The sequence below is a fragment of the Xyrauchen texanus genome, chromosome 8, assembly GCF_025860055.1.
Source record: "Xyrauchen texanus isolate HMW12.3.18 chromosome 8, RBS_HiC_50CHRs, whole genome shotgun sequence".
NCBI lineage: Eukaryota > Metazoa > Chordata > Actinopteri > Cypriniformes > Catostomidae > Xyrauchen > Xyrauchen texanus.
This window is the reverse complement of record NC_068283.1, coordinates 42,135,684-42,152,627: the sequence shown is the minus strand read 5'-3', so window position 1 is coordinate 42,152,627 and position 16,944 is coordinate 42,135,684. Positions and strand designations below refer to the sequence as shown.

General features: G+C 41.4%; 1 protein-coding gene across 1 annotated transcript; it reads right to left on the bottom strand.

The window, feature by feature from the left end:
• Nucleotides 1–1,962: 1,962 nt before the first annotated feature.
• On the bottom strand, nucleotides 1,963–15,338 carry dnaja3a (DnaJ heat shock protein family (Hsp40) member A3a). The gene is made up of 11 exons (XM_052131360.1): nucleotides 15,118–15,338; nucleotides 12,544–12,677; nucleotides 12,346–12,429; nucleotides 11,361–11,567; nucleotides 8,217–8,369; nucleotides 7,977–8,124; nucleotides 7,827–7,891; nucleotides 6,421–6,549; nucleotides 6,224–6,339; nucleotides 5,954–6,051; nucleotides 1,963–2,758 (listed from the first exon to the last, which is right to left on the bottom strand). The coding sequence occupies exons 1-11, from the start codon at nucleotides 15,320–15,322 to the stop codon at nucleotides 2,736–2,738; spliced, it is 1,362 nt and encodes a 453-aa protein (XP_051987320.1). The 5' UTR covers nucleotides 15,323–15,338; the 3' UTR covers nucleotides 1,963–2,735.
• Nucleotides 15,339–16,944: the final 1,606 nt, after the last annotated feature.

Below are 16,944 nucleotides of genomic sequence, written 5' to 3'. Positions count from 1 at the left end.
AAAGTGGCTCATGAGAAAAATACTTGAGTATTACAGTAACTGATATTAAATGTACTTCAGTATCAAAAGTACAAATCAATGGTTAAATGAATAATTTCAGGTTAAATGGATTTTGAACTGTGCATCTGGTCATTATTTATTCATACACTATATATTAAATGTAGCCTAAACCGATTTGAATAACTTATGAACCACACACAAGGACAGTTTGAGGAAAGGTGGGACACTTTAGCAAATCTTATCCAAATAAATGTATCAGTATTTAACACATTCATCATGTTTTTAAGACAAAAAATGCATCAATTAATTTCTAGCCAATAACAGAGGACGCTTTGTCCGGGGTTCTTCTCATGACTGATTCAGATTGGCGAGTCGATTCACTTGAAGCGTTTAATCCGCTTTTTGAAACGAATTGACAGATTCAAAGGAATCAAATGCATCGAAAGATTACATGATGAATTGTCATCACTAGCACTAGCATGCTGTTGACATTTACACATGTGCAATTTGTTGCAGTGTTCAGTTGCTGTGAAGCAAAAGTCATCAGAAATATTTATGCAGTTGAAGTCCACATACACTTTGTCAGTATTTGGTATCATTGCCTCTAAATTGTTTATCTTGGGTCAAATGTTTTGGGAATTCTTCCACAAGCTTCTCACAATAAGTTTCTGGAGTTGTGTCCCATTCCTCCAGACAGAACTGGTGTAACTGAGTCAGGTTTGTAGGACTCCTGCTCGCACACACTTTTTCAGTTCTGCCCACATATTTTCTATCGGATTGAGGTCAGGGTTTTGTGATACTCCAATACCTTGACTTTGTGGTCCTTAAACCATTTTGCTACAACTTTGGAGGTGTGCTTGGGGTCATTGTCCATTTGGAAGACCCATTTGTGTCTGAGCTTTAACTTCCTGTCTGATGTCTTGAGATGTTGCTTCAATATATCCACATCATTTCCTTCCTCATGATGTCATCTATTTAGTGAAGTGCACCAGACCCTCCTGCAGCAAAGCACCCCCACAACATGATGCTGCACCCCCCATGCTTCACTGTTGGGATGGTGTCCTTCAGCTTGCAAGCTTCACCCTTTTTCCCTCTAAACATAGTGATGGTCATTATGGCCAAACAGTTCAATCTTTCCAAAAAGTAAGATCTTTGTCCCCATGTGCACTTGCAAACTGTATTCTGGCTTTTTTATGGTGGTTTTGGAGCAGTGGCTTCTTCCTTGCTGAGCAGCCTTTCAGGTTATGTTGATATAGGACTCGTTTTACTGTGGATATAGATACTCGTCTACCTGTTTCCTCCAGCATCTTCACAAGGTCCTTTGCTGTTGTTCTGGGATTGAATTGCACTTTTTGCACCAAACTACGTTCATCTCTAGGAGACAGAATGTGTCTCCTACCTGAGCGGTATGATGTCTGCGTGGTCACATGGTGTTTATACTTGAATACTATTGTTTGTACAGATGAATGAGAGTTTGCTAATATAATACTTGTGGAGTGGTTAAAAAAGTTGTTTTAATGACTTCTACATAAGTGCATGTAAACTTCTGACTTCAACTGTACTTGAGTGTTTTTGTATATATTTCTACTCAAGTACAGTCATGATCCAGGTAACACACACACATCTGTCACTTTTACTTCTGAAAGATGTTTTCATGTTATTTGCTCACCTCCCAGATAGCACATGTACTTCTCAGAGATGTCTGTTTCAGATCTTTTCATCTGGAAAGCATCACAATCAAATCAACATCTGTTAAACGTCTTATAAAGATCAGATTTACAAACAATCCAACATAAACACCTCAAAGACATCTGCTGAACGTCTTATTGACATCCGAGAAAAAACGTCTTGTAGACGTACTGCAGATGAGCAAACAACCTAAATAATCCATCTTCCAGATGTAAACACAAGCATCAAATCGACATCTGTGTGATGTATATGTGCCATCAGGGCTGCAATTCATCTATAAGGCATTTCCTCTGCCAAAAATCAGTCATTTACAATGTTCACACAAATCATTTAATTCATTATTGAATATGTACTTTCTACAATAACACGATAACAATATAATATCAACAGCTGTCCATGTACAGTGCAAATGAGGCAGACTGATTTAAACGTAAGAGTGCTGTTGAATGAATGCATGTAGCATGATCACAGGTTTGGAAAAGTGGTTTTGGTTGACGGTAGATCAAGAACTAACATATAAAGAACCAAGTATTAGCTGGCCCTAGATATCTGCATTATTAGCAGTAATCTATAGGCACTCATGACAACAGAGACACTTTCTGCACATGTCACCACCTACTTCAACGGCCATCAAGGGATCCCAGATAGCACACGTACATCTACGAGAAGTTTGTTTTAGATCTTTTCATCTGGAAAGCGTCAAAATATCTAAAACAGACATCTCTGAGATGTATGTCTGCAATTTGGGCATTCAATATTTATGGATTTTTCTCTGTTCGAGAATCAGAATCTGTATTTCTAAATGAAAACTAGTTATAACTTTTTAAGGTTACAAATGGACCAAAGATATATGGTAGTTCATATGATTCGTATTCCTCTGGAATCAAGTCAATAATAAGATGTCCTCATAGTTTAGTTCACATCCAGATTTAGCTTCTGAGGGGGGTGAGCTCGTCCACAGCAAGAGTCTCCGTTCCTTCTCCTGTTGTCCTGTCTGTCACGTAGTCTTCAGGCAGTTAACCGGAATCTGCACTAGGGTCAGTCTTTCAATTTCCAGTTGATCTTTTACCTGTAAAGAAAAACAAACACAAAAATGAATCGATGATCTTCAACAGACCATGAACTGAATGTGGTCATGATTAAAAAGGACCTCACAACAACAGTAGAGTTGATTATAAACTCATACATATTTGTGTGAACATAAAAAGATTCAACAACTAAGACACAAACTGAACAAGTTTCACAGACATGTGACTAACAGAAATGGATTAATGTGTCCCTGAACAGAGGGAGGGAGGAGGGGGTCAAACTCAAAAGTAACCGTCGGTATCTGGAGTGGCCACCAGCTGCATGAAGTACTGCGGTGCATCTCCTCCTCATGGACTGCACCAGATATGCCAGTTCTAGCTGTGAGATGTTACCCCACTCTTCCACCAAGGCACTTGCAAGTTCCTGGACATTTCTGGGGGGAATGGCCCTAGCCCTCACCGTCCGATCCAACAGGTCCCAGACGTGCTCAATGGGATTGAGATATGGGATCTACGCCGGCCATGGCCAGCAGAACGAGCAGTATGGCTGGTGGCATTGTCATGCTGGAGGGTCGTGTTAGGATGAGCCTGCAGGAAGGGTACCACATGAGGGAGGAGGACGTCTTCCCTGTAACGCACAGCATTGAGATTGCCTGCAATGACAACAAGCTCAGTCCGACGATGCTGCGACACACCGCCCCAGATCATGACGGACCCTCCACCTCCAAATCGATCATACTCCAGAGTACAGGCCTCGGTGTAACGCTCATTCCTTCGACGATAAACGTGAGTCCGACCATCATGCCTGGTGAGAAAACCGCGACTCGTCAGTGAAGAGCACTTTTTGCCAGTCCTGTCTGGTCCAGTGAAGGTGGGTTTGTGCCCATAGGAGATGTTGTTGCCGGTGATGTCTGGTCAGGACCTGCCTTACAACAGGACTACAAGCCCTCAGTCCAGCTTCTCTCAGTCTATTGCAGACAGTCTGAGCACTGATGGAGGGATCGTGCATTCCTGGTGTAACTCGTGCAGTTGCTTTTGCCTTCCTGTGGCTGTCCCGCAGGTGTGATATTTGGATGTACCAATCCTGTGCAGGTGTCGTTACACGTGGTCTGCCACTGCGAGAATGATCAGCTGTCCTTCCTGTAGCAATGTCTTAGGCGTCTCACAGTACGGACATTGCAATTTATTGCCCTGGCCACATCAGCAGTCCTCAGGCCTCCAAGCAGCATGCCTAAGGCACGTTCACAGATGAGCAGGGACCCTGGGCATCTTTCTTTGGTGTATTTCAGAGTCAGTAGAAAGGTCGCTTTAGTGTCATAAGTTTTTATAACTGTGACCTTAATTGCCAACCGGCTGTAAGCTGTTAGTGTCTTAACAACCATTCCACAGGTGCATGTTCATTAACGTGTGTGTGTGTGTTGAGCACAGAATATATATTCAATGTGAGAGATTTATAAACAATCTTTGTGGGCTGGTCCTTTTTGAACAAACAACACAAGGGTTCAATTTAAGATATTTGGATGGAGATATGATGAGTGTTTGTCCATACAATGCAAGTCAATGGGGTCTGACACTTTCAAGCTCCAAATAAGGACATAAAGGCAGCATAAAGGTAATCCAAACGACTCCAGTGGTTTAATCCATGGATTACCTTTATGTCCTTATTTGGAGCTTGAAAGTGCTGGACCCCATTGACTTGCATTGTATGGACAAACACGCATATCTCTGTCAAAATATCTCAATTTCTGTTCTGCAGAAGATATAAAGTCATTTGAGTTTGAGACCGCATAGAGGCGAGTAAACGATGAGAGAATTTTCATTTCCACAGACAGCCACGAACCAGATAGTGAAGCGAATTACCAAGCATCTCATTTCAATCGTTAAAATCTCGCTAATTTCAGCCATTTTGCTTTGTGACACAGGTCAGGGATGGGTCAGCCCCACTAGGACAAAGGATTGCTATTACATTTACGCATTTGGCAGACGCTTTTATCCAAAGCGACTTACAGTGCACTTATTACAGGGACAATCCCCCCGGAGCAACCTGGAGTTAATGGCCTTACTCAAGGACACTATGGTGGTGACTGTGGGGATCAAACCAGCAACCTTCTGATTACCATTACTGTGGTTTAGACCACTACACCAACACTCCATAACTATTAGAAGTTGCAACAGTAGTCTACATACACATACTAACTCCATTTAATGTTTTCACATTTCTTCTCCAGTATGGGCATTTTTCTCAGATGCAATGTTGATGTTTTCAATGTTGCATTAGAACAGTTGGTCAGTCAAAAAACAAACATTGTATAAATCAAGCTTTATTTTAAGAAAAATATATATTTTTTGGTTTCAAGCGGTTTACCACTTATTACATTATTATTGTAATTGTTAATGATTAATCGATTTTCATTCACTAACGTTAATGATTGTCGATTACTAAAATGTCTTAATTTGCATCCCTAATCGATACATTAGGTCGTGGAAAACACAATAACCGATTAATCAGTTTTTTTTAAATACATTTGCAGAATGTTAAAAATAATGATTATAAAACTAAAAGTCCCAGACGTAGTTTATTGTTCATCCAAAATCCCAATAAAACCAGGAAAATTGAAGATTTGGTGCCTAAAATGGGACTTTTAACTAAACACAAGCCCAAAGCACAAAAGGGACTTTTATTTTGAAACAATGGAGACTTGGCTCGGTAACAATGCTCCGTATATTCAAGTATTTACCAAGCCTAGATTACGATGCATGCCTACAAGTGGCTTTGAATAAAATACACAAGGACTAATGTAATTGTGCTTTTATGGTTCTTCTTATATGTCATTTTTGGAGATTGACAATAACGTACATGACTAACACACAGTATCCGTCTAAAAACTTCATAATCCCATTCAAATATCAAACGTTACAATGTTACAGAACAATAACGTCGTACATTGAAGTTTGTTATAGATGCAATGATTTAAGACACGTCCACACTAATCTGTTTAATAAACGGTTTCCTAACTTTCGAAAGTCTTTGTTTTTTTTGGTGGAGAAAAACGTCGTTCCAGTGAGGAAGGGAGACGTAATGTATCGAAATTAATGCAATTTCAAATGAAAATGTATTAGTGTGGATGTGGCCATAAACTTTTCAAATCAAATGCTTTTGTTTCACCAAAAATGTTTTTCATGTATGTTTTCATTTACACTGTGAAGCTCTAATGTGCAGCATTTTATGTCATTACCTGCAGTGGTGCTGGTCACCCCGCTGACGGTTCCCTCCACGTCGGTTTCGTCCTCTGCATAGCTCATCAAGAGCGCTCGCTGTCTGTCTGTCAACATCCTGGACAGCAGTGAAAGCTCATGTTAGGTTTGGCTACTGCAACGTAATCTGCACCACTTGATTTTTGCCCTGATGCAAAACTAGTCAAGAACAACATTAGAATCTGTTTCACAGATTTCCTCCTAAATTCAGAAATTTAATCTGGGCCTGCTTAAAAATTAAAGTGTATTACTTGGGAATTTTGATCTTGACGTGGACGTAGTGGTCGCCGTAACCGTGGCCACTGACCCGCGGGATTCCTTTCCCGGACAACCGGATCCTCTGGTCGGACTGGATTCCAGCTGGGATCTACGGGAGATTTCAACTGGGGTCAGATGAAGTTAAATTGGTGAATTGGCATAACCGCATGATAATATTTAAACGTCTCACAGAAAGGTTGACGGTCTCGTATAATCCTTGCGCTCGGACTGTGCCACCCAGTATGGCCTGAGCTATAGAAATCATGACATCAGAATGGATATCAGCACCGTCCCTTCTGAAGATCGGACTCTTCTGGACCTGAGAGACAAACACAGATGATTAACACAAAGTACACAAAGAAACACACCACACACCCCATTTTGGTTATTCTTCAACAAGCTTCTCACAATAAGTTTCTGGAATTTTGTCCCATTCCTCCAGACAGAGCTGGTGTAACGGAGTCAGGTTTGTAGGACTCCTGCTCAAACATGCTTTTTCAGTTTTCTATCGGATTGAGGTCAGGGCTTTATGATGGCCACTCCAATACCTTGACTTTGTTGTCTTTAAGCCATTTTGCCACAGATTTGGAGGTGTGCTTGGGGTCATTGTCCATTTGGAAGACCCATTTGTGTCTGAGCTTTAACTTCCTGTCTGATGTCTTGATGTTGCTTCAATATATCCACATAATTTCCCTTCCTCATGTTGTCATCTATTTTTTGAAGTGCACCAGACCCTCCTGCAGCAAAGCACCCCCACAACATGATGCTGCAACCCCCCATGCTTCACAGTTGGGACGGTGTTCTTTGGCTTCAAAGCCTCACCCTTTTTCCTCCAAACATAGCGATGGTCATTATGGCCAAACACTTACATTTAAAAAAAGTAAGATCTTTGTCTCCATGTGCACTTGCAAACTGTATTCTGGCTTTTTTATGGTGGTTCTGCAGCAGTGGCTTTTTCCTTGCCGAGCAGCCTTTCAGGTTATGTTGATATAGGACTAGTTTTACTGTGGATATAGATACTCGTATACCTGTTTCCTCCAGCATCTTCACAAGGTCCTTTGTTGTTGTTCTGGGCTGATTTCTTTTGATTTTCCGATGACAGCCAAGCAAAGAGACACGGAGTTTGAAGGTAAGCCCTTAAAATACATCCACAGGCACAACTCCAATTGACTCCAATTAGCCTATCAGAAGCTAACTGGCTAATTTCCTAAAGGCTGCTTAAAGGCACAGTTAACTTAGTGTGTGTAAACTTCCGACCCATTGGAATTGTGATAGTCAATTACAAGTGAAACAATCTGTCTGTAAACAATTGTTGGAAAAATTACTCATGTCATGCACAAAGTAGATGTCCTAAACGTCTTGCCAAGACTATAGTTTGCTAATATCAAATCTGTGGAGAGGTTAAAAAAAAATAGTTTTAATGACTAAGTATATGTAAACCTCATTGACGATAAATGTATGAATAAAAACAGAGCTCTATATATGCAAATGTATAGTTTATACATTCTTTGACATGACTAAATAAAACCATATTCGCCTTATAATTGAAAAAGTGGATTGCAACCGAATTCCTCAAACCCGATGTGCTGTACTCACTCTGAATGTAATGAAGATCTCTTTCTTCCCCACCGGCATTCTGACCGTCTGTCCGTCCTCAATACCTGCAAAAACACCCCACAGTCACCCCTCAATCTATTCATGAATCAAAGTGTGTGAGATATTACTAATTTAACCCCGATAACTCACCTGCAGGTACCGGCACGGTGACACTCTTCCTTTGTTTAGTCTGACCTGTTCCTCGACACGCCGTACAGGGCGAGGTAATGACTGAACCCCGACCACCACAGCGCCGACAGGAGGAGCGCATCACAAATGGCCCAGTGTTCACGGTCTCCTACAGGGACAGATATTGTACTCTTTTTGACCTTTAAATGGACACCGCTATATCGTCCATCTGTTGTCGGTGTTTCAAAGTGCGTTGCTCACCATGCCCGTCCCGTTGCAGCTGCCGCAATGCTGGACTTTAGATCCTGGCTCGTGTCCTCTGCCGTCACAGCGCTGGCACGTGCCCTCGATATTCACCATAATTTCCTTATTCACACCTTTGGCAGCCTGAGCGAACGTCAACTCCATAACATACTGTTAAAAGCACAATTTATGAAAGTAGATGTAAAAGCGTGACAGCAGAATAAGTAAATGTATAGTCTCTGAATGCACAATGAATGAAGGTTGTGTGAGAAAATCCCATGAGATCAGCAGTTACAGAAATACTAAAACCAGCCCGTCTAGCAACAACAATCATGCCATTTTCGAAATCACTGAGATCACTTTTTTCCCCATTCTGATGGTTGATGTGATTTTTTTTACATTTATATTTATTTTTATCCCCTTTTCTCCCAATTTGGAATGCCCAATTCCCACTACTTAGTAGGTCCTCGTGGTGGCACGGTTACCTCAATCCGGATGGCGGAGGACGAGTCTCAGTTGCCTCCGATTCTGAGACCGTCAATCCGGACATCTCATCACATGACTCGTTGTGCATGACACCGGAGACTCGTAATACTCTCAGCGATCCACACGCAACTTTCCATGCACCACATTGAGAGCGAGAACCACTAATCGTGACCACAAGGAGGTTACCCCATGTGACTCTACCCTCCCTAGCAACCGGGCCAATTTTGGTTGCTTAGGAGACCAGGCTGGAGTCACTCAGCACACCCTGGATTCGAACTCGCATCTCCAGGTGTGTTAGTCAGCGTCAATACTCGCTGAGGTCCCAGGCCCTGGTAGATGTGAACATTAACTGAAGCGCCAGACCCATATCTGCATGATTGTATACATTTCACTGCTGCCACATGATTGGCTGATTAGATATTTGCATGAATAAGTAGATGTACAAGTGCACATATTAAAGTGGCTTGTGAGTGTATATAAAGCTCTGGGAAAAAATTAAGAGACCACTCCAAATTTTTCTTAAATCACCATCTCAACATGTATGGCAGCCATTCCAGTGTCTATTGAATTCCAACACAATCACACTCTACTTAATGAGATCACCTGAACCAAATCTTATTTAATGAGGAAAAGTATAGAAACCACTGCCGTGGTCATCACTATCCTCTTGCATTAGGACCAGCTGGATGGCAAAAACAGTGCTAGTAGTACCTCAAAAGTAACTGGAATAAGAAAATATCTATTGACTATGCCAAAAGAAGGGTTCAATTCTGGGATACATTGAGCATCAGCTTGCCTCGATGCTTAAAATTTCAAAGATGGCGGTCCATAAGAACAAGGTCAAGCAGCAGACACAGGAGCAACAAAGCTAGGATGACATCAAGTGACCTACAAAAAGAATGGCAAACAGCAACTGAGGTGAAGTGCACGGCAAGGACGGTTCGAAACAGGCTCCTAGGGGCAGGGCTGAAATCGTGAAAAGCAAGAAAAAAGCCCTTCATCAATGAAAAGCAAAGAAGAGCCAGGCTGAGGTTTGTAAAAGACCATAAGGGTTGGACCGTAGAGGACTAGAGTAAGATCATCTCTCTGATGAGTCCATTTTCTGCTTTGCACAACACCTGGTCATCTAATGGAGACCTGGAGAGGCCTACAAGCCACAGTGTCTCGCACCAACTGTGCAATTTGGTGGAGGTTCGGTGATGATCTGGGGATGCTTCAGCAAGGCTGGAATTGGGCAGATTTGTCTTTGTGAAGGATGCATGAATCAAACCTCGAACAAGGTTATCCAGGAAGAAAACTTGTCACCTCCTGCTCTGGCAATGTTCCCCAACTATGAGGATTGGTTTGTCCTGCTGGAAAATGCTCCATGCCACACATTCAGGTCTATCAAGGTGTGTTTGGAGGAGCACCAGATCAAGATCCTGTCATGGCCAGCCCAATCTCCAGACCTGAACCCCACTGAAAACCTCTGGAATGTGATCAAGAGGAAGACAGATGATCACAAGCCATCAAACAAATGTTTGCATTTGGAAGACGCTTTTATCCAAAGCAAGTTACAGAGCCCTTATTACAGGGACAATACCCCCCGGAGCAACCTGGAGTTAAGTGGCTTGCTCAAGGACACAATGGTGGTGGCTGTGGGGATCGAACCAGCAACCGTCTGATTACCAGTTTACCAGTTATGTGGTTTAGACCACTACACCACCACCACTCGAGGAGTGGCATAAATTCACCCAAAAGCAATGTGAAAGACTGGCAGAGAGCATGCCATGACGCATGAAAGCGGTGATTGAATATCAGGGTTATTCCACCAAATATTGATTTCTGAGGTCTTCCTAAGTTAAAACATTAAAGTTGTTTTGTTTAAAAATGAAGAGGAATGTGTTTTCTTTGCATTCTTCGAGGTCTGAAAACACAGCATCTTTTTTGTTATTTTGACCAGTTGTCATTGTCTGCAAATAAATGCTCTAAATGACCATATTTTTATTGGGAATTTGGAAGGAATGTTGTCAGTACTTTAAAGAATTAAACAAATTTTCATTTTACTCAAACACATCACTTTTAATTGACTATATCACAATTCCAGTGGGTCAGAAGTTCACATGCACCAAGTTAACTGTGCCTTTAAGCAGCTTGGAGAATTCCAGAAAATGATGGTCAAGCCTTTAGAAGATTAGCTAATTAGCTTCTGATAGGAGGTGTACTGAATTGTGGATGTATTTTAAGGTCAACCTTCAAACTCAGTGCCTCTTTGCTTGATATCATGGCAAAATCAAAAGAAATCTGCCATGGCAAAATTGCTTAAGGACAACAAAGTCAAAGCATTGGCGTGGCCATCACAAAACCCTGACCTCAATCCTTATTTTGAGAAGCTTGTGGAAGAATACACAAAATATTTGACCCAAATTAAACTATTTAAAGGCAATGATACCAAATACTAACAAAGTGTATGTAAACTTCTGACCCACTGGGAATATGATGAAAGATATTAAAGTAATATTTCATTATTACTGTAAAAATCTGAATTACAAGACATTACCAAAGTAAAACATCAAGACATAAATGCCTTCTTAACAGGCTTCGTCTAGTACATAAACAATGTCAAAAATGTTCCTGATCACTCGAAAGAGAATCAAAGAAGAGAGCACTTCTCGAAACTTTATTTATATATCTGACCTCTTGTGGTTGATCGAAGATGGCGTTAAAATCCCCAAAGCCTCGCGCTCCAGAAAACTCTCCGAAGATCTTGCGGAATAGCTCCTCTGGGTCAATGCTCGCTCCTCCGCTCCAGTAGTGCTGATGACCGGCACCAGCCTGACCCGCGTCAAACCCGGCAGAACCGTACGTGTCGTACTGCTTCCTCTTCACCTCATCGCTGAGCACCTGAAGACAACTAATGATATTACAATTGGGTACTTTCAGCGGAAACTCAATATGGCGGTCCAGTAGGGCTGAGATGATTAGTCGACGTTATCGACAACGTCGACAATTTTAGTTGTCGATTAGTCTTTTGATGTCATTTAAAGTAGCATGTGATTATATTAAACAAATGATGGCGCGCAAGGGGGGCACCGCAGCTCAATGTCCAGACGCACTCCAAACAGCTTCAGGTGATGAAGATCGCAAAGTATGAGGAAATTTGCATGTCGAGTGTCTTTATAAGAAAACACCTTGTGATGCATCTTTAACGCAGTTATGTTTAATGCATTACAGCTTTACAAAAGTTAAAATAATATGGAAGCAGGTCATGTAAATAACTACAAGCTCCGAAACTGGCATTTCTCTGTGCGGTCAGCGTCGCTTCTATAAGTTGTGTGAGATATTGAAACTGCATCTGGCTGATGCACACTCTGGTGTGGATACGCTCGTCCCTCGAGCACACGTGCTTAATGCAGCTAGATTATAACATGATGGTTCACGAATTAGTGAATCATAATATACATAATTTATTAAGAGAGTGTTTGTTTTTTGTAAGTTAAAGATAGATCGAAGTGAACAGAAAGGTGAAATTGGCAAGTCTTTGCCCCATTATACACTGCAACAAAATAATTGTCGAATAATCGTTCTAACGTTCGTTAGGTTAGGCGATTATCAAAATAACCATTAGTTCCAGCCCTAATGTCCACACCAATATGCGTTCATAGAGAAAATAGTTTAAAACCTCGTAGGCCTCCGCTAGCTGTGCAAACTTCTCCTTGGCTTGTGGGTCCTCTTTGTTAGTGTCTGGATGATATTTCTTTGCCAACTGAATGGGAAGACAAAATAAAATGTAAGTCAAAGGTCACAATCCACTAATAATATCCAAAGAATCTAATGTAAAGTGGTACAGTATCAGTTAGTCTACTGTATGGTGTTTTACCTGGTAATAAGATTTCTTAATTTCCTTCTGTGTGGCTGTGCGTGGGACTCCTAGAATCTGGTAGAAGTCTTGTTTATTAACAGGAGAACTGGTGTGGAACGACAGCTTACAGTTGATGTCAGATGGGCCCATACCTGTCCACATAGTTATACAATTACATTAAAATCACAATTATTACAACCGTTTTCCCCGAGAGAGAGCACAACTTAAAGCAGATCAAGGGCTTGTGTATGTTTGTTTACATTTGAATTTTTGACAATTGGAGTTTGAATTAACGAGCATTCCGCTGGCCCATTTGAACATTCCATCAATGTAAGCCAATGGGATTTCATCATCTGCTGTGTGAACACCGCAAGTCAAATAAGTTAAAGACAAAGAACATTACAACGCCTCGTCCCAAACAAATGCAATGTGATTCCAGATACAAGCCACCTGCCTATCCACATCAGACTTGACGTGACATTGCAATATTCATACACTCAAATGAGGATTATTGACAATAAAATTGAGAGAGCAATCACAGATAGTACAGTGTGTTTATTGAACACAACTCATTTTCTCACCGATGCTCTGTAACGCATTCAACGGCAAGCCCAGAGGGGATAAATACACAATCACACACATACACAGGGAAGTTAATTGATGAACTGCATCCTTCATCAGTATGTTCCGACTGTTTATGTTCACGCGGTACTCCTGTTGTTATCTCCCCGATCTCCAATAACAGGGAAGCGGAGAGAAAGTTGGAATGAGCCAGCATGTCACCCCACTACCATTCTGAACCGGTGCTCCGACAGAGCTCCGGCTAAAGAGAACGAGACATCAAGCACAACATTCAGTATGTGTGCGACACCCTTGAACAAAAATGTTGTTCTGAACCTGCTAATGAGATGCTGGCTTTCAAAATCTCTAAAGCGAGACCAAAATCTCCAACACAAGGGTCCTGTCTACACCAGGCACATCCATCAAACAGTTTAGATTATGTCGGCACATCCAGTGTAGCCAGCCTCAAGTCGTTGCGCCGTGTTGTGCCCGCTGCAATAAGAATAACTCGAGACCCATTTGTTGACTGTGCTGCCTGGTGCGACGTCACAGAAATAGTATCCATGCCAAAATTCGAAAGCCCTGTTGCTCGTTGTGGCTGGTTAGGACAAAAACTCTGATTACCAATGGAAGATACCTTTTATCATGTGTCATGGCATTGCGTCTGGTTTGGACATGGTCATAAAATGTCTGTGCTGAATTTTGTGGATTTAACTTGAAACCTCTAGGAGTAGTTACACCCCGTCTATACCAGACAAGAGTGACGCGTGGCATCGTGCCAAAAACAATAGAATCCATTATAATCAATGATGAGGTCTACACTAAAAGTGTCTGTTGCGGCGCATCACACCGACAGCAAACGGATGTCCTGTTCTATTTTGCTCTACATGCACTGGCGCTACTGCTGCCATCAACACAAATAAACAGTTTAGACTCTTCATGACTCGGCGCGTCCAGTGCAGACAGCCTCAAGTCATTTCGTTGTGTCCATGGATGCACCCGTTGAAGACAGGGTGTTAGTGTTGGAAATTTTGGTCTCGTTTGAGAGGATTTTGGAAAAAAACCTAAACCAAGATGTAGAATAACAGTACGATGGCTTCGTCAAGCCAACATAATAAAAATGTAAGGTACAATAAAGGGAAAAAACAAAAATTTTTAGTAACTTTACCATTCCAATGGATATAAAATTGATTATTTGATCATTATTTATTTTTTTTAAATGTTATTTTATCCCCTTTTCTCCCAATTTTGGAATGCCCCATTCCCAACTACTTAGTAGATCCCTCAGTGAGTGATGCACGGTTGCTCACCTCAATCCGGGTGGCGGAGGACGAGTCTCAGTTGCCTCCGTCAATCCGTGCATCTTATCATGTGACTCGTTGTGCACGACTCCACGGAGACTCACAGCATGCGGAGACTCATGCTACTCTCCACGATCCATGCACAACTTACCACACACCCTATTGAGAGTGAGAACCACTAATCACGAGCACAAGGAGGGTACCCCATGTGACTCAAGCCTCCTTAGCAACCGGGCCAATTTGGTTGCTTAGGAGACCTGGCTGGAGTCACTCAGCATTCCATGAATTCGAACTCGCAACCCCAGGGTTGATAGTCAGCGTCAATACTTGCTGAGCTACCCAGGCCCCCATGATAATTATAACTTTGTAATATATAACTTGTATTTGTGTTTGTAATTTAGGTTAATTTAATTGCTGACTGTTTGTATTCATTTATGCATTTTTTTTTTTATCTCATGTGTTTTCTTCCTCAGTTTAATTGCTGTAATGCTCAGAAGATTAGCTAGTTCTTGATCACATGCATTGATGTACCATTGGCATGCATTGACATCTTGCTTTCTAACCATATTGCAAACAAATACGCATTCTTAAATCATCTCTAGCCAACAGAGTAAGGCAGATCTATATGGATTAGCTCATACCTCATTCTTGCACATGGTGTTTGAAGGACAGCGTTTGTAGTTTGTACGCAGTGTAATGTTCATCAGGCCTGGTTCAGTGCACAACTCACCTGTCATGCCTCTCAATGTCACCGCAGTCCCGTCTCTCCCTCCAAACATAAGGCCTGTCGTCCATATCGGCCGGCCTGACAGCCTTGAGAAGCTCCTGTAGGCTCCATTCGGGCAGGAGATGAGGGCTGGACAGGCTCGTGTGTGGCAGGAGGACGCGGCCACTGTGATCCAGCGTGCGGAGCTGCGAGTCGCGGAACACGCCATCTTTACTACAGCCAGAGCGGCGGACACGAACGCGACTGCGCATGTGCGAGAAATACGCGCATGGGCACTGGGGTTAAGAATGTTCTTGCACAGCCTGGCCATTCTCCGAAGAAAGCAGAGTGGAGGGGCTAGTGACATTGAAGGTAAGATTGACATTAGTGAATTACTCCCAGCATTAAACTTAAAGCAGTGGGATGATAGGCAGTGTGATGAGCGCAACATAAAATGGCAGCCCCCATGAGGGCGTCCCTGCCCTATGTAGAATAAAACGGCTTTCATAAGGTTACTTATGTGTCTCATTTGAGTGGTCATAGTTTTATAGATATGTTTCAAAATTACATTTAATTTCTTTAGGTGTAAAACTTTGGGAAAAAATTACTGAGTGCAACATACAATACAATATGCACAGTATGCAGTATAGGCTAATGTTTTTTCTCCTGCAAAAATGTTCCCCAGCAACCAAAGTTCTGCCATTATTTATTGTCTAACAATTATTGTTACTTTTAAACAGGTTTTTTTCTCTCTAATTGGCCATTTCTGTTTATTTTATGTAATTGTATTTAATCTAATTGTATTTATATATTTTGAAATATTAAAAAATAAATCACATATCTATTATTTTTTCTGATATTGTGGCCTTTACCTGTATTTTGTTTATTGCAGAGCTTACTGTTCTTTGTTAAAGGTGCACTTGGTAACGTTTTGCTTGGGTTATCTTGTGCTTACAGTGACACCTAGTGGTGTGGATGCAGCATCATTTAAAATCAATAGTTTTCAGTTACAGATGCCATTGTAGAAATTCAGTATTCACAATCAGCCATGATTAATTTAATCCAAGAGTGAAAGTGTCCAATAAGAAGACAGTTACTGAGATTAAGCGAGTAGTATTCGGCTGGTCATGTGATTCTAAAATGGCTGCCCCCATGAGGGTGCCCCTGCCCCATGTAGAATAAAACAGTTTTTATAAGATTACCGATATTACAAGAGTCCTCATCTCATGTGAGTGCTCATCATTTTATACATATGTTTAAAAATTACAGTTAATTTCTTTAAGAGTAAAATTTTTTTAATGGGGAAAATGTAGATTTCTTTCTTTCTTATACCATAGTAACACAGCTGTAGTAAACATTTTATTTTGACAGAAACTATCACATACAGTTTGTTAAAAGTTGCAATATACAATACAGCACAATGCACACTCTAATGTTAGACATGCACAACATGCAAATAAGGTTAGAGAATTATAATGTGTAGGCCTATAATGTGGCTTGACTTTCTATTGTCTCATATATAACGTATGCTCCATTCCAATGTGAAATTATATGTGTCATGGCAAAAAATATGAATTTTTTTTTTCTCCAAATTTGGAATGCACAATTTACACTACTTAGTAGGTCCTCGTGGTGGCGCGGTTACTTACCTCAATCTGAGACAAGTCTCAGTTGCCTCCACTGAGACGTCTGAGACGTCAATCCGTGCATCTTATCACGTGACTCGTTGTGCATGACACAGCGGAGACTCGCAGCATGTGGAGGCTCATGCTACTCTCCACGATCCACACACAATGCACCACATGCCCCATTGAAAGCGAGAACCACTAAACATGACCATGAGGAGGTTAC

What these genes read in the sequence shown, in the direction of transcription:
- dnaja3a (XM_052131360.1), bottom strand. Translation starts at nt 15,322, where the DNA reads ATGGCGTGTTCCGCGACTCGCAGCTCCGCACGCTGGATCACAGTGGCC. An exon ending in TCTTCGATCAACCACAAGAG is followed by an intron (nt 8,370 to 11,360) that starts GTCAGATATATA and finishes TGCTTTTAACAG; the next exon opens with TATGTTATGGAGTTGACGTT. An exon ending in CACCGTGCCGGTACCTGCAG is followed by an intron (nt 7,892 to 7,976) that starts GTGAGTTATCGG and finishes GTGTTTTTGCAG; the next exon opens with GTATTGAGGACGGACAGACG.